Source organism: Oncorhynchus mykiss, chromosome 15, assembly GCF_013265735.2.
Source record: "Oncorhynchus mykiss isolate Arlee chromosome 15, USDA_OmykA_1.1, whole genome shotgun sequence".
Taxonomy (NCBI): domain Eukaryota; kingdom Metazoa; phylum Chordata; class Actinopteri; order Salmoniformes; family Salmonidae; genus Oncorhynchus; species Oncorhynchus mykiss.
The window spans coordinates 70,491,157-70,512,314 of NC_048579.1; the positions used below are offsets into that span (position 1 = coordinate 70,491,157).

The window sequence follows — 21,158 nt, forward strand, 5'->3', positions numbered from 1 at the left end:
TATGGTTAGAGAAGCTCTCCCACGTCCACGTCAATCTATTTCATGTTTGTTTGGGTTTTCTTTGATTAAAACAAAGCCCAATGAGGAAAACTCAGCATCCTGGAAAAAGGATTAAAAAGAACGCTGTAGAAGCGTCTTGGTATTGTACTGTGAGGTTTTATATTTTCTCCTCAGAAGAGATTCCATTCCTTGCCTTGGCTGTCATTAAAGTGGGTTTAAGAGGTGGGTTTATATCTCTGCACTCTACTTACCTACCTACCTTACCCTAATTCTCCTTCCTTCACCTTCCGTCACTCTCTCTGTTTCTTTTCCCTCTCTCACTCCTTTCTCTCCTCTCTAGATTGCCCTCCCTCTTTCTTATCCCCTCCCCTCTACCTCTTTTTGTCCCTTTCTCTCTGGGGATTTGGGAATTAGTATATCTAGCCGTCTGTGCTGGCTTGTTCTACAGTAGTCATGCTGGTGTGTGTGAGTGTGAGTGAGTGTGGATGGGTAGAGCAGAGAGGGCTCTGAGGATGGCGTCGACACTGGGCAGCAGCAGTAGTAGTAGGGGCAGCTCTCTGGCCGGTTCGCTGGTCTGGCCACCCCTCAACCACTACCCCGGCTCCCAACAGAGGCCCCAGGGCAGGGGTTGCAAGGCTAAAGGCCAGCCACGGGATGCGTGGACAGCTTCACAGCCCTACCCACAGGGCGGACAGGTGGGCAGCCGCGGTGGGTGTATGTCACATGATGGAGGGGGCTGATGGGATTGGATGGATGACATTTTGCAAAGGTTAAATGCAATTCAGCCAGAGAGGAGAGAAGAGGACCATTATGGTGGTGTTGGCTTATTGGTGTAGGACTGTGATTACTGTGTGGCTACTCCTCCGCCCTGTTGGGCTGAGATTTACTTATCTGTGGGCACGCTGCCTGGCTCTGTGTGACTCACTGGTCCTGACAGGTGTCTGAGGCTCCATGCTGTGGAGTTGCGTGGGTGTGAGCTCACACTGTTCTGTCTGTTCCTCTCTCTGTCACACACATGCACACACACAATTACTATTCTTGTATTTTCTAGGTGAGGACTTATCATCACTCCCCCGTCCCCACACACACACACACACACACACACTATCCCTCACAGTGCCATCCTATTTTCATGGAGCTTTACTTCCATCAGGCTCAGTGCAGCAGATGGTGTCATGCTGCTAAACATTTGGCACCCTTCAGTTTGTCGCCGGTGTTTCTTCAGGTGAAAAAATAACTCAGGCGCCGTTAAAGCAATGCTAAACCTTCCCTGACCTGTGTACAAGAAGATATGCCCACTTTTCACTTTGCTTTAGGTCTGGGTTCAGCTGTGTTTTTGTGCACGTTGAAATCACCAGTTGGCTGTGAAAATCAGTCCTAATCATGGATGTTGTCGCTGCTGCTGTTGTCTTCAGAGAAAGTGAAGGTTCACAGCTTTCAGAAGAGCAGACGTGGTGTAGCTCCCACTTCTTCTGTAGCACAAGTTCTGTATGTCATGTCTTCTTTGGACCTCATGTTTTAACTTCCAGTCCATAACATCAAAGCTCTCACCCTGGAACAGTGGGGGAGTGGGTAGCATGCAGCAGGCTCCGCGTTGCCATGGTAAAGTGCAAGCTGTAACTAGTGGGAATGTTCCTAGTGTGTTGGTTCAGATACAGAAATAAACATGATCGTCCAGCCAGTCAGTCAGCGCTGGTGGTTCAACAGAGGGATGACTTGACTCAGTCTATCAGAGCTGAGGGTTCCTGGGGAGAGGGGTGACTCATGAGAAACACGAGGGAACATGAAGAGGGCGAGAGAGAGAAATAGCCTACACCCTCAGGTCGCATCGATTCTTCTCCTATATGTTTAAGTGGCTATCTAACAATGGATTTTCCACACTGTGTGCTCAATGTGTGTTTGTGGATCATCTTGAATCCACCTGGTGAAAAGGTTGTTCCACCTACAGAGAATTATATATTTATAGGACTTCAGGAAAATGTGACAGAAAATGTGCAAATGTAACGTTGTCTCTTCATGCCTACTTTAATGACACGTCCAGTGCTTTTGTTGTCGGTGTTGAACTCTGACCTCTGTGTTGGCAGGCTCACCTGGTGGCAGCCTTTGAGAAGAGCCTGGGGAACATGACCTGTCGCCTAACGAGCCTCACCATGACAGCTGAGCAAAAGGTACGTGCCTCTTTCTGTCGCTGCGTCCCACCGCTACCAGATACCTTCTCATGTATGAAGTCGTGGCTTTAGTGTTTCATCGTCTCTGAGAAGTCTGCCTGTTTGTGCACATCACTGTTAATCCATGGTCCTTTACACTTTACAATAACAGTAACTTATAGAAGTGTTATAGAGCATTCATAAGGTCTTCATAAACACTACATAACGTACCCTAAGTCATTTAGAATCATCCTGTGTCGTGCCCATGGCACATTCACCACACTTTATACAGCATAACTTTGTCTTATGAATGATTTCTGTATAGACCTCTTGTTGAAGGCTTCATTACAGTAGACGCTATGTTAAAGGACAATTCCACCCAAAAAACTGTCTTTTGGTATTTGTTTCATTAGTCCATTGTCATATGATGCAAAACTCATGATGCGGGGATGGTTTCTGTATTTTTAAAGTTAACTATCTTCACAACTTTATTGCTGACAAGCACAACATTTTGGGACTATGTCAACAATGGACTAATGAAACAAATCCCAAAAGATAGTTTTTGGGTGGTTTTTCCTTTAAGTTTAGTGTGGGACCTTTTCCCCTCTTACTTGAAGATGTAACTTGTCACACATGTATCCTAATCCAGGACATTGGTTTCGCTCCATACTCTGCAGAGTTATTTCTTCAGGGGCGTGTACTGGATGATGTTATACTCATAGACAGATGTCAGACCACATTAGAGATGACAGAAGTGTTTGTTACGGTTCGTAATTGGCAGCGGTTGAGTGGGATTAGGGTCTGGGAGAAGAACCCAGATAGGGTAACGTCATCCAGCTCTAAAACCAGGATCAGTGGAAGAATGGTGCATGTGTTGTAAATGTAAAGCCGTCCCTGTGATGAAACGTGAGCGTTTCCGCCTGTCCGCCCGCTCGTGGAAACCCTACTCATAACAGTGACGAGCTGTGGCAGCCCTAATCCTGGATAAATTAAACCAGAGATTCTAGAGGGACGTCTTTGTTAAGCAAGCCGCCTGCGCCCTCCCAACTTTTAATTAAGACTGAAACCCTATCACAAGCCCACAATGGTTTTGGGGGAATTGGAGCGCTGTTGCCTTATATCTAATCATGTGGGTTTAATAGAGGAGCCGTGTAGGTTTTATCCAAGCAGGTGGGGCGGAGGGTAAAACTCTATTGCCAAACCTTATCTTCTTAAACCTGCTTATGGCCTATCTCTGTGTGCTTCTGAGGCAGGAATATTTGACTGAGTTATCGTACAACTGTCATTGAGTTTTGGATTGAGAATTGAGAGAATAGTGACCCTGGCCGAAATGAAGGGTAGACCGTTAGAGATTTAGAGGCAGAAATCAAGATGTTTCTCTTTCAACAGGATTAGTGAACAAAAATGTCTATTCAAGATCCACCTAAAGCACATTTGTTATTTTTTGGGGACTCCAAATGGTGTTTCTGCAGTATATCTATAATCAAGCACATTCTGCCATTGTTTTCAATTGTGCAGGTTGGTATGGTCTGTGGTGTGGTGGTGCTGTGGAGATTGGTATGGTCTGTGGTGCTGTGGAGATTGGTATGGTCTGTGGTGCTGTGGAGATTGGTATGGTCTGTGGTGCTGTGGAGATTGGTATGGTCTGTGGTGCTGTGGAGGTTGGTATGGTCTGTGGTGTGGTGGTGCTGTGGAGATTGGTATGGTCTGTGGTGTGGTGGTGCTGTGGAGATTGGTATGGTCTGTGGTGTGATGGTGCTGTGGAGATGAGTATGGTGTGGTGGTGCTGTGGAGGTTGGTATGGTCTGTGGTGTGGTGGTGCTGTGGAGATTGGCATGGTCTGTGGTGTGGTGGTGCTGTGGAGGTTGGTATTGTCTGTGGTGTGGTGGTGCTGTGAAGATTGGTATGGTCTGTGGTGTGGTGGTGCTGTGAAGTTTGGTATTGTCTGTGGTGTGGTGGTGCTGTGCAGGTTGGTTTTGTCTGTGGTGTGGTGGTGCTGTGGAGGTTGGTTTTGTCTGTGGTGTGGTGGTGCTGTGGAGGTTGGTATGGTCTGTGGTGTGGTGCTGTGCAGGTTGGTTTTGTCTGTGGTGTGGTGGTGCTGTGGAGGTTGGTATGGTCTGTGCTGTGGAGGTTGGTATTGTCTGTGGTGTGGTGGTGCTGTGAAGATTGGTATGGTCTGTGGTGTGGTGGTGCTGTGAAGATTGGTATGGTCTGTGGTGTGGTGGTGCTGTGAAGTTTGGTATTGTCTGTGGTGTGGTGGTGCTGTGCAGGTTGGTATTGTCTGGTGTGGTGGTGCTGTGGAGGTTGGTTTTGTCTGTGGTGTGGTAGTGCTGTGGAGGTTGGTATGGTCTGTGGTGTGGAGGTTGGTATGGTCTGTGGTGTGGAGGTTGGTATGGTCTGTGGTGTGGAGGTTGGTATGGTCTGTGGTGTGGAGGTTGGTATGGTCTGTGGTGTGGAGGTTGGTATGGTCTGTGGTGTGGAGGTTGGTATGGTCTGTGGTGTGGAGGTTGGTATGGTCTGTGGTGTGGTGGTGCTGTGCAGGTTGGTATTGTCTGTGGTGTGGTGGTGCTGTGCAGGTTGGTATTGTCTGTGGTGTGGTGGTGCTGTGGAGGTTGGTTTTGTCTGTGGTGTGGTGGTGCTGTGGAGGTTGGTGTGGAGGTTGGTATGGTCTGTGGTGTGGAGGTTGGTATGGTCTGTGGTGTGGAGGTTGGTATGGTCTGTGGTGTGGTGGTGCTGTGGAGGTTGGTATTGTCGGTGGTGTGGTGGTGCTGTGCAGGTTGGTATTGTCTGTGGTGTGGTGGTGCTGTGGAGGTTGGTATGGTCTGTGGTGTGGTGGTGCTGTGGAGGTTGATCTGTGGCGCTGCTTCTCTTCCCTCAGGAGTCGGAGCTGGCTGAGCTGAGAGAGACCATCGAGGCGCTGAAAGCCCAGAACACAGACGCCCAGACAGCCATCCAAGTGGCCCTCAACGGCCCCGACCACCTACACAAAGGTAGCGCCGCCAGAGGAGAACCCTCCATATGCGCTTTAGTGTGGGCAAGAACCGCACCTCTTCCTCTTGATCGACCCACACATTTCAAACTCTGTCCCTCTTTACTCATGAGAGCAGCCATACACCACTCTAGAATGTTCCGAGCAGACATACACCCCTCTATAATGTTCAGAGCAGACATACACCACTCTAGAATGTTCAGAGCAGACATACACCACTCTAGAATGTTCAGAGCAGACATACACCACTCTAGAATGTTCAGAGCAGACATATACCACTCTAGAAAGTTCAGAGCAGCCATACACCACTCTAGAATGTTCAGAGCAGCCATACACCACTCTAGAATGTCCAGAGCAGCCATACACCCCTCTAGAATGTTCAGAGCAGCCATACACCCCTCTAGAATGTTCAGAGCAGCCATACACCACTCTAGAATGTTCAGAGCAGCCATACACCACTCTAGAATGTTCCGAGCAGCCATACACCACTCTAGAATGTTCAGAGCAGCCATACACCACTCTAGAAAGTTCACCCTCTTTGAAAGTTGATCTCAAACACCTGGCGCTTGGGGGTTAGACTGGGTAGGTACTAAAAAAGCGTGTTGTCTTGTGCTTCCAGACCTGCGGATTAGGCGGCAACACTCGTCGGAGAGCATGTCCAGCATCAACAGTGCAGCCAGTCACTCGTCCCTGGGCAGCGCCAAAGACCTAGAGGACAAGAAGAAGAAGAAGAAGAGCTGGGTAAGTTAGTGAGTGAAGAAATCCCACGAGAGGAGGAGGGTTTCTTGGCTCGTATAGACGTCTCCATGCAGTGCACTTCACTCTAACCTCTGAACCATCTAAACCATGCCAGTCTCACACTCCTTTCTACTGAGAAGTCATACATTGTCATAACTGTGACTTGTAATTCCACTCCCTTTTCTCACGCTCTCCCTAACCCTAACCCTCTGCCAGGGAAAAGAGAGAGGCAACAAGGTGAATATGAAACCCCCCATCCTCGCATGTCTATGACAGAGTGAATGACTTTGAGATAAAGAAGGGTAACACTTTTGTACAAGGATCACACAATGGGCACTCATTTCCTAAGTGTATAATTGTGTATATAAGTAGATAAATAGGACCTTTATTCTATAGTATTAGCCAGTCGTTAGTCCTTCATTCAGTGTTTCCAGTACTCATTCATGTGTAAAGAAGAAAACACTAAATAAAAGCCTAATAAAATCTGTTAATAATACCAAATAAAGGCTTAATTCACTATTTCAAATAGTGCCTAATGTGGTCCATATACCCGAAAAGGACAGATACTTATTTAAGAATGAATCAGTGCTGTCCCACTTTGTTGCCTGAAGTCCCCCAGTCAGTGTACCACTTGATTAAGCGTACAGTCCATCTCTCCTCGTAATATTAGGCTTCTTTCCCCTCTCCTTCTGTGTGCAGTTACACTTCTGCCTCCCATGGAGAAAATATTACACACCCTATTTGAGAAACGCATTCATTCAAAATCCACGTTTTTGTAAATCCTCCCTCTACCCTGTGTTTTTCTGCCGGTAATACAGTTTCCTGCTGGGTAATGACTACTATTTTGCGAGGACCCTCTCCTCTGAATAATTTTTCATTACATTCAATAATTACTCATACATTCTTATAATAAGATTCAGTACAGAAGACAACCCCACTTGAGGAGTATACAATCTGACCTCCATACTATCTCTTCTGGGAAACAGACCATGATGAACGGCTAGATGTTCGTCAAGGAGTACGACCAGCATCATTACAACTGCTCAATTCTCTTTCCCAATCCTTCCCAGACTCTGAGCCAGAGAAAAGCTCAACCCACGCTCATAAATAAAAAATCTGCTGCTTATTTATGCAGCTATTCATATTAATTTGCATATAAAATCTGCCTCTGTGCCACTGTGGCCTGAAACACTGGGAGTGTGTGGCTCAGAGGTTAATGAAGTGCCTGTGATCTGGCTGAAGAGGGCATCACTAACAGCAGGGAGCGGGACATGGGCGCACACACACACACACACACACACACACACACACACAAACATCAAGTGCAGTTTCCCCTCCCTGGATCCATTCTTCAACTTGTACAGGAAACAAAATGTCTCCTTCTGCCGGCTCCATTGTGGCTCCAGATGTTCTTTGACATGGGGGGGGGGGAAGGCTGCAGTCACACTGAAAATGATGTGATTGTGCTAGGACTCCTCCTCCAAACAAGGGAGAGATATGAGGCAGCTCAGCTCTGAGTGCCACAATGCAAACTAGTTCCTCAGGAACTAGTTGCCAGTTAAATGGAGTTTTAAAGTGGCATGGGAGGTCTTTTGGGGTATGACAGTTGAACAAAGCTCATTAAACTATATTCTTCAAAAATCAATATATATATATATATCATTAATTTGAAAGTAAAAAAATGGATGTACCAATCTCAGATTGCCCCTTTAAAGATAATGGTGGCCCTAGCGGTAATACAGTAGTGATGATGTGTGGGTCAGTGGAGCGGCGTGTTCTTGTGGTAACAGTAGTGATTGTTCTATCCTCAGGTGGCTGATTCCATCCCAGCACAGGTTAGTTGTAATGAGGCGTCTACTGTCCGTATGCTGTGGTGACCTCCTCCTCTTCCTCCTCTCCTTTCCTCCTCAGTTCTTCAACGTTTTCCCCTTCTACAACTGTTTGGCATGGAAACAGCCCCCCTCTCCTCTTCCTCCATTTTGACTGCCTGTTTGTTTCTAGTTCCAGGACCTTAAAAAGTCTGGCTCCTCCCCTGCATTCCTCATTCCTCCTCCATACAGTCTGGCTCCTCCCTGCATTCCTCATTCCTCCAGTCTGGCTCCTCCCCTGCATTCCTCATTCCTCCTCCATACAGTCTGGCTCCTCCCTGCATTCCTCATTCCTCCTCCATACAGTCGCCCTTGATTGGATCCCTCTCTTGCCCTTGGTTGAGTTGCCTTGCGTTCCCTCTCTCTGATGGTGACTGTTTCCTAAGAACAGCACTGACCCGACAGGAAATTATCACCGTTCAGTTGGAGAGATGGGCGATGTTGACGTTTTGGTGTTTCTCTTGCAGTTGCGGAGCTCGTTCAAGCAGGCCTTCAGTAAGAAGAAGGGCAACAAGCCTCAGTCTCCCCACGACGACATCGAAGAGATGACGGACTCATCGCTGCCGTCCTCGCCAAAGCTACAGCATGCTAACAGACAGGACAGCTTCCCAACACTACTCTCCTCAGCCTCTACCACAGAGTGAGTATACTGTAATATACACACATGGCAGATAGCCTAGCGGTAAGAGCGTTGGGCCAGTAATCGAAAGTTCGCTAGTTCGAATCCGCGAGCCGACAAGGTGAAGAATCTGTCTATTGTCCCTTGTGCAAGGCACTTAACCCTAATTGCCCCAGGGTCACTGTTGATAATGGCTGACCCTGGATGTGACCCTACCCCCCGAGGATGTCTCAGGGGGAGTTGGGATATGCAAAAAACACATTTCTCATTAACACATGTATGAATACACACTTGTACGTGTGAAACAGGACAAATATAATCACCCACCTCATTATTATTATTACACACAGGCTACATCCCAATCTACATACAACACATACTTCAGCGTCCATGTCTTGGCACAAATGTTGTTTTTCTTCTGAATTCACCCAGTCTTTTTTGTATGTCTCTTCTTGTTCACCTTGTTTCTCCATTCCATATGTCTATCTGTCCAGTAACAAGTGCGTTTGTGATAGCAAGCCCCTCCCCATTTGGATGTCAAAGAGAAGGCTAAACGGTCATGTGGTCTACAAGCACAGATCTCGGTAACAGGCAGTGTGTGGCTGGCACGCTGTTGGGGGTGTGAAGTGCTTTCATCATCTTAACTCAGCCTGCTTTTATCTTTGGGTTAAATTGCACGTCCCAAATTGCACGTTAGTCCCTATATTGTACACTCTAGGACCCATAGGGCTCTGGTCAAACGTAGTGCACTATGTAGGGAATAGGGTGCTCTTTGGGACGTAACCTTTCTCTCACAAAGGGCCCCAATCAGGCCACGACGCTAAAATATAATGCACCAGAATGTGAGCCGCGTACACAAATATTAAAATCACTTGTAGCAGTCATGGGAGATTATATTATATTTCCGTGCTTACTGATACTGCTGGTGAATTGGCCATGTACAGAAGGCTCCTCCATCTTGCTAATATCCTCGGCTGGCCATGCATTTGCCAGAAGCATGCTAGTTTCATTCACATCTGCTGTGTGTGGGCCAGCTGGCTAGTTGGTTTGCCCTCACTTCTTTGGAGGGTCCCTGACAGGCTTTCCTAGCCACGGAGGGTGATGCTCATGGTGTGGGTTTTGAAGTCAATTTCCCCATTTCAGATCGTAAACTCAGCTGTGACCTGCAGAGTTTGATCGTAGTGAATGACTTACATGGTAGCAGTAGTAGCAACACTGGAACTGTAGACAGACACCGTCTTTGCTTGGCATGCCAGATGGACAATTCCTATGATGGAGGATTCACACATCCCCAATGCTCACCTGATCCCTGTGTGACCCCGTACCACCTATGTGTTTTCTAAGTATGTCTGCCATAACAGTTTCCTACTGACTCCAATGGATCCTCTTTGGTTTAACTGTTCAGCCGAGTTCTCTCCCTCGGGGGTTGAGGTTCCCTCGGTGGACGCTCCCCATGCCTGTACTGTACTGTATGTGTAACTATCCCTGTTTGTAGTATTTCTAGCCTGTATGTGTAACTATCCCTGTTTGTAGTATTTCCAGCCTGTATGTGTAGCTATCCCTGTTTGTAGTATTTCCAGCCTGTATGTGTAACTATCCCTGTTTGTTGTATTTCTAGCCTGTATGTGTAACTATCCCTGTTTGTAGTATTTCTAGCCTGTATGTGTAACTATCCCTGTTTGTAGTATTTCTAGCCTGTATGTGTAGCTATCCCTGTTTGTTGTATTTCTAGCCTGTATGTGTAACTATCCCTGTTTGTAGTATTTCTAGCCTGTATGTGTAACTATCCCTGTTTGTAGTATTTCTAGCCTGTATGTGTAACTATCCCTGTTTGTAGTATTTCTAGCCTGTATGTGTAGCTATCCCTGTTTGTAGTATTTCCAGCAGGTATGTGTAACTATCCCTGTTTGTAGTGTTTCCAGCCTGTATGTGTAACTATCCCTGTTTGTAGTATTTCTAGCCTGTATGTGTAGCTATCCCTGTTTGTTGTATTTCTAGCCTGTATGTGTAACTATCCCTGTTTGTAGTATTTCCAGCCTGTATGTGTAACTATCCCTGTTTGTAGTATTTCCAGCCTGTATGTGTAACTATCCCTGTTTGTAGTATTTCTAGCCTGTATGTGTAACTATCCCTGTTTGTTGTATTTCTAGCCTGTATGTGTAACTATCCCTGTTTGTAGTATTTCTAGCCTGTATGTGTAACTACCCCTGTTTGTAGTATTTCTAGCCCTGTGACCCCTGTGTGACCCCTTTCAGGCTGTGTGAGTGCACGGAGGCGGAGGCGGAGATCATCCTGCAGCTGAAGAACGAGCTGAGGGAGAAGGAACTGAAGCTGACAGACATCCGCCTGGAGGCTCTTAGCTCGGCCCACCACCTGGACCAGATCCGAGAAGCCATGAACCGTATGCAGGTGAGGAACCAGGTAGCCTGCTAAACGAATGCACAACCCAAACCATGGGGGACCCACCAATGTGAATTAGCACTGACTTATATATCAAGTCACTAATTGTACATATAGCCTTATATTGTTGTTTAACACTAATCCAGTCAATTTCTTATCTGTTGTTTTATCTGTATGTATATTGTTTATGCTGTAAAAAAAAGTAATACTTCAGGAGGAGACATTATTGGGTTGCACCCAGAGAGACCTGTTTCCCAGGGGCCAGTGGGCCGTGACACTGTGCTGTTAGGGAGCTAAAGCAGCGTTTGGGGATTGTTCTGGCTCTTTGATGCCATGCCAGGAGTGACTGGGGTGGTCAGGGGGTTCAGGGGGAAGCCAACAAGCCGCGATGGCACCGTGGCCAATTTACAATATAACCACTCAGACCACTAATTAGGTTTATCTGTCAGTGGGGCTGGCCGTGCCATACACCCAATCACCTTTCTGGTAGAGCAATGACAATGCATCTCGTGACAAAGACCGGGGGGGACAGTGGCTTGGCCGTTGATGCCACCTCCCATGACAAAATGGCAACAACTGGAGAAGTTAGCACTCTCTCCTCAGATGTGTAGATAATCTACCCAGGCCCTTAATCTGGGATTTAGATTTGTGAAAAGCCCAGTACAAAGAGCTCTGTTGAGATTAAAGGGGCTCTCACAGCCAACAATGACGCTAATACTGATCCACAATGATAACTATGGGCAGTCTGAATGCAAAGACATTTCCATATTCTTCTAATCGGCTTACCTCTCAGTAGAATGACTTTATTTTACATCGGGTTGGGCTCAGTTTCTGGATTGCTCTCTAAAAGCGTCCATTTGTGGTGACGTCATTGTCTCCCAACAGGTGGCATAGGCCTACATGATGAGTTATAACCATAGAAAGATTAATTACTAGACAGGACACTCAACACGGTTGCTGGTCCACCCATCACAGAACATTGACTTGAATGGGAATGTTCATTCTGGTAATTCTGTTTCTATGGTTTAGAAAAGCATCTGTCAGGAAACAACGACCGTGTCATTTAGAGTATCCTCCTGATGCTTATTCTCTGTCATTGGGCAGAATGAGATCGAGCTGCTGAAAGCGGAAAATGACCGGCTCAAGACGGGAGGCACCACGCCAGCCGCCACGCCAGCCAAGATGGGCCGGCCGCCCTCTGAGACCTCCAGCACATCCTCGTCCTCCTCGCGCCAATCTCTGGGCCTGTCCCTCAACAACCTCAATATCACAGACACCATCATGTCAGGTGAGCCACAGCTTTGAGCCTGTCCGTCAACAACCTCAACATCAACTGTGGTGACCCACCATAACCCCGTGACTCTACAACATGACAGACACCATCATGTTAGGTGATTCACCACAGCCCCATGACTCTACATGACAGACACCATCATGTCAGGTGATTCACCACAGCCCCGTGACTCTACAACATGACAGACACCATCATGTCAGGTGATCCACCACAGCCCTGTGACTCTACATGACAGACACCATCATGTCAGGTGATCCACCACAGCCCCTTGACTCTACAACATGACAGACACCATCATGTCAGGTGATCCACCACAGCCCCTTGACTCTACAACATGACAGACACCATCATGTCAGGTGATTCACCACAGCCCCATGACTCTACATGACAGACACCATCATGTCAGGTGATTCACCACAGCCCCTTGACTCTACATGACAGACACCATCATGTCAGGTGATCCACCACAGCCCCTTGACTCTACATGACAGACACCATCATGTCAGGTGATCCACCACAGCCCCTTGACTCTACATGACAGACACCATCATGTCAGGTGATCCACCACAGCCCCTTGACTCTACAACATGACAGACACCATCATGTCAGGTGATTCACCACAGCCCCATGACTCTACATGACAGACACCATCATGTCAGGTGATTCACCACAGCCCCATGACTCTACATGACAGACACCATCATGTCAGGTGATCCACCACAGCCCCTTGACTCTACATGACAGACACCATCATGTCAGGTGATACACCACAGCCCTGTGACTCTACAACATGACAGACACCATCATGTCAGGTGATCCACCACAGCCCCATGACTCTACATGACAGACACCATCATGTCAGGTGATCCACCACAGCCCTGTGACTCTACAACATGACAGACACCATCATGTCAGGTGATTCACCACAGCCCCATGACTCTACATGACAGACACCATCATGTCAGGTGATTCACCACAGCCCCTTGACTCTACATGACAGACACCATCATGTCAGGTGATCCACCACAGCCCCTTGACTCTACATGACAGACACCATCATGTCAGGTGATCCACCACAGCCCCATGACTCTACATGACAGACACCATCATTTCAGGTGATCCACCACAGCCCCTTGACTCTACATGACAGACACCATCATGTCAGGTGATCCACCACAGCCCCTTGACTCTACATGACAGACACCATCATGTCAGGTGATTCACCACAGCCCCTTGACTCTACATGACAGACACCATCATGTCAGGTGATCCACCACAGCCCCATGTTTACAGTTTACATTATATTCTCCTGGATGATGATTTAGTAGAACAGTTTACATTATATTCTCCTGGATGATGGTTTAGTAGAACAGTTTACATTATATTCTCCTGGCTGATGATTTAGTAGAACAGTTTACATTGTCATTTGAGACCAGTCATTTAGGATAGGGAGTTGTTCTTAGGGAGTTGAGCTGGAGTGTGTCACACAGGGGATTGTTTGAGACTGCTTCTCTGTGGATGGGGGCTCCAATAGCTTTAACACACTCACTGTATTAACGTCTTTACAGTTACCCAACACGCTGCGTTGTCCTATCTTTACTGTTACCCAACACGCTGCGTTGATCTATCTTTACTGTTACCCAACACGCTGCGTTGATCTATCTTTACTGTTACCCAACACGCTGCGTTGATCTATCTTTACTGTTACCCAACACGCTGCGTTGATCAATCTTTACTGTTACACAACACGCTGCGTTGATCTATCTTTACTGTTACCCAACACGCTGCTTTAATCGATATTTACTGTTACCCAACACGCTGTTCGGCCAGTTTGAAGACAATGTGCTAGTCCTTTTGGATGAAGGTGAGTCACCACAGCACGTTTGTCCAAGTAGAGTTCCTCAAGTTGAAATATCATCTGCATCAATCAAGCAGACGTCAGAACAGAAGTCCTCGGAGAGGTGTGTGTGTGTGTGTGTGTGTGTGTGTGTGAGTAAGAGACTAATTAAACCTTGTATGCTCCTCTTCTCCGAATCCGGCCTTGTCCTCGTCGATGAGTGGAGTGCTGTTCGGTCCTCCTTTGGTCTCCTCGTCTGTCCTGTAATTAAAATAGAACACTCTCGGGGGACTTTGTGGCTGTTTAATTGATGGGGGGGTGAGTTGGGAGCAGCAGTGCGTGGGAAGACGAGTGGCAGAGGGCCCTTATCACCCCTGCACAGAGCCTGCGTGCCAGCAAGCCAGCCGAATACAAAGTAGTTCCCCTTCCTCCAAAGTTCAATGTAAATAAAGCAGAGAGAGAGGAAAATAGAATGTTTATAATTAATATCTGGAGCTCCTAGCAATGTAACTTTTTTAGCCTGACAACCGTGTATTTCAAACAGGCAGAAGGACCGCTCTATATTAAATTTAGGCTCTTGTTTTTACTTCTCTATTTTTCAGACGCTTTCATTACAGAGATGTTTTTCCCCAAGATTGTTTCTTCCCTTGATAGATAGTTGTGTTTGTGCCCACAGATATTCTCCTGGACGATGGTTATGAGGGCAATCTACGCAAAGAGGGGCGCAGTGTCCGCATTGTGGTCACAATCAACAGTGGCTCCAATAAGACCAAGGTAGCTAATGAGATATAGGTGCCTAGAATCAACAGTGGCTCCAATAAGACCAAGGTAGCTAATGAGATATAGGTGCCTAGAATCAACAGTGGCTCCAATAAGACCAAGGTAGCTAATGAGATATAGGTGCCTAGAATCAACAGTGGCTCCAATAAGACCAAGGTAGCTAATGAGATATGGTGCCTAGAATCAAGTGGCTCCAATAAGACCAAGGTAGCTAATGAGATATGGTGCCTAGAATCAACAGTGGCTCCAATAAGACCAAGGTAGCTAATGAGATATGGTGCCTAGAATCAACAGTGGCTCCAATAAGACCAAGGAAGCTAATGAGATATGGTGCCTAGAATCAACAGTGGCTCCAATAAGACCAAGGTAGCTAATGAGATATGGTGCCTAGAATCAACAGTGGCTCCAATAAGACCAAGGTAGCTAATGAGATATAGGTGCCTAGAATCAACAGTGGCTCCAATAAGACCAAGGTATCTAATGAGATATGGTGCCTAGAATCAACAGTGGCTCCAATAAGACCAAGGTATCTAATGAGATATGGTGCCTAGAATAACAATGTGAGAATCTTATGCTGTCGTATAATCAGATGCTTCAGTACCAGCGCTTGACTTGGGCAGGAGCTCACCGGAGCCGAGTACCAGGACCTTAGTTTTTCTGTTCCTCTTGTAAAATATTATATCAAAAGAATTTAGGAGCTCCTGCACCTTAATATAAACAGTACCGGCAACCAAAATAAACACTGGCACCTATTTCAGTCCAAGTCACTGTTCGGTACAACAATTTTGTCACTTATTTTCATTCATGTCTGTGACATGCTACATATTCTAATTCCCTATCGTACACTCAGGGTATGCAAAGCCAGGAGCACCTCATTGGTTCCATCGGCGTGAGCGGAAAGACCAAGTGGGATGTGCTAGATGGAGTAATCAGACGATTGTTCAAGGTAAAACCTCCTTCCCCCTGCTCACCATATGATCAGTCACTGACTGAACCCGACAGACCAAAAACCAAATATGAAGCACTAAATTTTTTGTGTCAGAAAAAGCTCATGATATATGGTTCTCCATCTGTATGATTGACAGACTATTTCTTTGCTGTGAAAACGTATGGATATACACTGAGATATTAGATAGAATGTGTCTTTATCATAGAATTCAATTTGTCCATTTCCCCTCCAGGAGTACGTGTTCCGGGTGGACCCACTGACCAGTCTGGGTCTGAACTCAGACAGTATAGTCAGCTATAGGATGGGGGATGTGGTGCGGGCCCACGCCTCTGAACTGCCTGAAATGCTGCCCTGTGGCTACCTGGTGGGGGACAACAACGTCATCAGCGTCAACCTCAAAGGTACTAGGATGGCCCAGACTAACGGCATGGTGCATTTCACTGTTTCTATTGTTGTGTGTTTTATGTATTACTGTACGTCCTACATCCTTTTAAGGACATGACCAAACACATTCCCCTCTGGTGGGATAATAAAGTTTATTAAATCAAAAATAGCACAGATATAGAGGAAGGGCCTTGAGTGTTGACCATGAGGCCTGAGCAGGAACAACCCACCTACACCTATAGGATGACACATTTCCAAACATGACAAAATGGAACCCCAGAAGGTTTAAATAGAATGTCCAAAAAGCTTCTTAATCCTGACATGACAATACTCTCATGCACTTTGAAAAGCACTTCGGACACTTCAGTCAATGTACTGCTCCTGAAGGGGCAAAGGAGGTGTTTTAATTAAATGGACTAACATCGGCTTCCATTTTTATTCACCAGAGCTGAAAAAAAAGTAGACAACACTTCCTTTATTTCACTCGCATGCTGGCTGCTATGTGGTCGTAATGGCCGCTTCTCTCCCATAGTCACAACAGTGGCCATCAGCAGGAAAATGTAGTGGGCCAGGCCTGAACTAGGTGCCATTGAATCCTGTGTCAGCACTCTGCAGCACAAGCTCCCATCAACAGTCAATTATAGTTACTCTGCAGTCATTGAAGCTGAATTATAGTTACTCTGCAGTCATTAAAGCTGAATTATAGTTACTCTGCAGTCATTGAAGCTGAATTATAGTTACTCTGCAGTCATTAAAGCTGAATTATAGTTACTCTGCAGTCATTAAAGCTGAATTATAGTTACTCTGCAGTCATTGAAGCTGAATTATAGTTACTCTGCAGTCATTAAAGCTGAATTATAGTTACTCTGCAGTTATTGAAGCTGAATTATAGTTACTCTGCAGTCATTAAAGCTGAATTATAGTTACTCTGCAGTCATTGAAGCTGAATTATAGTTACTCTGCAGTCATTGAAGCTGAATTATAGTTACTCTGCAGTCATTGAAGCTGAATTATAGTTACTCTGCAGTCATTGAAGCTGAATTATAGTTACTCTGCAGTCATTGAAGCTGAATTATAGTTACTCTGCAGTCATTAAAGCTGAATTATAGTTACTCTGCAGTCATTAAAGCTGAATTATAGTTACTCTGCAGTCATTGAAGCTGAATTATAGTTACTCTGCAGTCATTGAAGCTGAATTATAGTTACTCTGCAGTCATTAAAGCTGAATTATAGTTACTCTGCAGTCATTAAAGCTGAATTATAGTTACTCTGCAGTCATTGAAGCTGAATTATAGTTACTCTGCAGTCATTGAAGCTGAATTATAGTTACTCTGCAGTCATTGAAGCTGAATTATAGTTACTCTGCAGTCATTGAAGCTGAATTATAGTTACTCTGCAGTCATTGAAGCTGAATTATAGTTACTCTGCAGTCATTGAAGCTGAATTATAGTTACTCTGCAGTCATTGAAGCTGAATTATAGTTACTCTGCAGTCATTAAAGCTGAATTATAGTTACTCTGCAGTCATTGAAGCTGAATTATAGTTACTCTGCTGATCCTAAATCGACTCTGAGACGCTTGACACATACGCCACCTGACGTCCCAAAGAGTTGCACCATAAACAATAATCAACTCTTCCCATTTCTCATGATTTATTTTATGTTACCATCATTTATTAGCCATCGCACAGTCGCACTGCATTTAATTATGATATTTTATGGGCTATTACCTGAGTGAATGAACTCAATTCATTCCATTTGTTTTAGAATGGCATGAATTGTATTCAGTCTAACACAGGTTGTGAGAGGTACTGTTATATACCGTTAACATGATAATATCCTGTATGATTAGCACCTAGTATCATCAGACAATCACGTCTCTACTCCTGCAGGTGTGAAGGAGAACAGCATAGACAGCCTGGTATTTGACACCCTCATCCCCAAGCCCATCGTCCAGAGATACCTCAACCTGCTCATGGAGCATCGCCGCATCATCCTCTCTGGCCCCAGCGGCACCGGGAAGTCCTTCCTGGCCAGCAAGCTGGCAGAGTTCATTGTCACCAAGTCTGGTCGAAAGGTCACGGAGAGCAACTTGGCTAGTTTCAACGTGGACCAGAAATCCAGCAAGGTAAGAAAACGCTCAGCCCAATAGTATTAAGGAACTAGTCGCTAAGGAGTCGGGATATTTGTCTATAAATCGCCTCGTTTGGCACTGTACTGTATCAAGGACAGTGGTCCTATTTCAGACAAAGTTACACTCACTTTCTGAATAATGGCCACATCTTTCAGCTCACTGTGTGTTGTTTCTGTGCAGGACCTGCGTCAGTACCTATCCAGCCTGGCAGAGCAGTGCAACACTGAGGAGAGTGAGACGGAGCTGCCCACCGTGGTCATACTGGACAACCTCCACCACATCGGCTCACTCAGCGACATCTTCAACGGATTCCTCAACTACAAGTACCACAAATGGTGAGTATAGCTCCACCGGCACAGGAAGGAAGTCTAGCCGCTATAGGATGGTGGTGGTGATGATGGGGGTGATGATGATGATGATGATGGTGGTGGTGGTGGTGGGGATGATGATGATTGTGTTTAACTCAAATGCAACAGTTAATGTGAACACTGGGTTTCTATACCAATAACCATTTCTAGCTTTACTCATTACAAGATGGTCGTGGTGGTGATGATGATGATGATGATGGGGTGGTGATGATGATGGTGGTGGTAGGGATGATGATGGTGATGATGATGATGATGATGGGGTGGTGATGATGATGGTGGTGGTAGGGATGATGATGGTGATGATGATGATGATGATGGGGTGGTGATGGTGGTGGTAGGGATGATGATGGTGATGATGATGATGATGGGGTGGTGATGATGGTGGTGGTAGGGATGATGATGGTGGTGATGATGATGATGATGATGATGGGGTGGTGATGATGGTGGTGGTAGGGATGATGATGGTGATGATGATGATTATTGTGTTTAACTCAAATGCAACAGTTAGAGTTAATGTGAACACTGGGATTCTATACCAACAACCATTTCTAACTTTACTCATTACAAGATAATGCAATTTGTATTCTATTCAAGATAGTTGACCTACTGTTCCCTGATAAGCACAATCACTGTTGTGAAAGGAAAGGTAAATATCCTTATTGCCTGGCCCTGGTACGTCACTGCACTGTCCTCAGTATGATAGTTCTGTCTTGTCTGCAGCCCTTATGTGATTGGAACCATGAACCAGGGAGTGTCTTCCTCTCCCAACCTTGAGCTTCACCACAATTTCAGGTATGTGTACCTTCACCAACACTCAAACCAGGATTCAAAAGCTTCATTTGCACTTTGCTTTGAACATATTGTTTTTCCTGTACAGACGACATATTCAAGCAGATTCGTTAACTAACATGATTTTGGGGCATTTTTCTTTTTTTTTTAAACTCTGTTTATTCAATTTTACACACAAGACAACACAAAACAATATAAATAATATACTCAACTAGATTTTTTTTTTTTTTTAAATAATAGCTTTAAAGATACCCGTACTTTGGACAAGTTAAACACACCAGGCTACCAAGGTTAAAGGGCCATCTGTAGTACAGGGACAGAGCACACACCTCACCATTGTTCCTGTAAACAGACAAGGGATAGGGGGGGGAGAAATCACCCAACCATTCACTGGACCAAAAATAAAGTTTACAATGCTTTAAAAATATCTAATCATTTTATGTAAGTGTGAACAAAATAAAACATCTAAAAAACAGAGCAAAACAAACTCACATTTTAGTCTCTGACAGGGCCAGATGAACAAGGCAGGTCACATTCAATAAGAATCAATAGGCACATCAACCCCCCCCCCCCCCCCCCCCCCCCCCTAAACAGGCAATGGCGGAGTGTGATTTTATGCATAGTGCATCTTAAACTTGGCTAATAAGCTTTGCTAATTTGACCTGATATCATTTTAGGCCTTACACACCTGGTAGTTTTTTACGTGACATATTTGAGAAGATAATTACGTGACTAATGTGGCGACAGATATATTTGTCATTGGGTGCATGCAAAATCACACTGACATTCATTGATTAACATTTTCATCACACTGTCACCATGGAAGGTACAGGAAACAGCCCAGCATTTCATAAAATGCCATGAGGCCAAATGTGGCTTAACCTCCACGCTGATACTGGCCTTCCTGACTATGAGTCGGAATTACAATATGGAATGATCAAACCAGAGTGCAAGCCTCAGAACAAGCAGTCATCTTTATTATGACAACTGACAACAGAGCAGTCATCTTTATGATGACGACTGACAACAGAGCAGTCATCTTTATTACGACAACTGACAACAGAGCAGTCATCTTTATTACGACGACTGACAACAGAGCAGTCATCTTTATTATGACAACTGACAACAGAGCAGTCATCTTTATTATGACGACTGACAACAGAGCAGTCATCTTTATTATGACAACTGACAACAGAGCAGTCATCTTTATTATGACGACTGACAACAGAGCAGTCATCTTTATTATGACAACTGACAACAGAGCAGTCATCTTTATTATGACAACTGACAACAGAGCAGTCATCACCAATGGGGATTTATTTGGGATACAGATTTCAAATATATACCAAACAGCCCTTATCTTTGGGCCAAACTTGCATGGAATTTCTCTAATGCTGAATTCCAAATCGACCTCTAGTGCCATTCTCTAGTCACTGATCTGAAAGAATTGGATCTAGGTATAAGAAACTTGATGCTTTATCTTTTCTTTCCATAGGCTGATTGGAATAACCACCACATCCAATCATTTCAGGTCTACCGGAATCATGTAGCCTCCAATTCCATCACAGATGCTCCATAGAGTGTGATGTCATACATGTTGTCTCATCATCCTCTTCCCCTGTCTCCAGGTGGGTGCTGTGTGCCAACCACACAGAGCCGGTCAAGGGTTTCCTGGGCCGGTTTCTGCGCAGGAAGCTGATCGAGACGGAGATCAACAGGAACATGCGCAGCAATGACCTCATCAAGGTCATCGACTGGATTCCCAAGACGTGGCAGCACCTCAACGGCTTCCTGGAGGCCCACAGCTCCTCAGACGTCACCATCGGTTAGACAATGCCCCACACACACACACACACACACACAC

The 21,158-nt window shown here is 45.5% G+C and overlaps 1 protein-coding gene across 13 annotated transcripts in view; it reads left to right on the top strand.

Annotated features, from left to right (window-relative positions):
- nav3 (neuron navigator 3) overlaps positions 1–21,158 on the top strand; it is a 242,139-nt gene that overhangs the window by 215,080 nt on the left and 5,901 nt on the right. For 6 of the 13 annotated variants that reach the window (XM_036945151.1, XM_036945154.1, XM_036945155.1 and 3 more), the window contains 16 exons: positions 2,085–2,168; positions 5,026–5,137; positions 5,756–5,877; positions 6,091–6,111; positions 7,686–7,709; positions 8,210–8,382; positions 8,856–8,945; positions 10,617–10,782; positions 11,866–12,049; positions 14,569–14,666; positions 15,523–15,618; positions 15,854–16,022; positions 17,896–18,131; positions 18,318–18,472; positions 19,226–19,297; positions 20,923–21,119. In XM_036945151.1, the coding sequence (XP_036801046.1) occupies positions 2,085–2,168; positions 5,026–5,137; positions 5,756–5,877; positions 6,091–6,111; positions 7,686–7,709; positions 8,210–8,382; positions 8,856–8,945; positions 10,617–10,782; positions 11,866–12,049; positions 14,569–14,666; positions 15,523–15,618; positions 15,854–16,022; positions 17,896–18,131; positions 18,318–18,472; positions 19,226–19,297; positions 20,923–21,119 (1,999 nt within the window). The remainder of the gene's footprint in view (positions 1–2,084; positions 2,169–5,025; positions 5,138–5,755; positions 5,878–6,090; positions 6,112–7,685; positions 7,710–8,209; positions 8,383–8,855; positions 8,946–10,616; positions 10,783–11,865; positions 12,050–14,568; positions 14,667–15,522; positions 15,619–15,853; positions 16,023–17,895; positions 18,132–18,317; positions 18,473–19,225; positions 19,298–20,922; positions 21,120–21,158) is intronic. The other 7 variants (XM_036945152.1, XM_036945153.1, XM_036945157.1 and 4 more) reach the window with 7 other exon arrangements.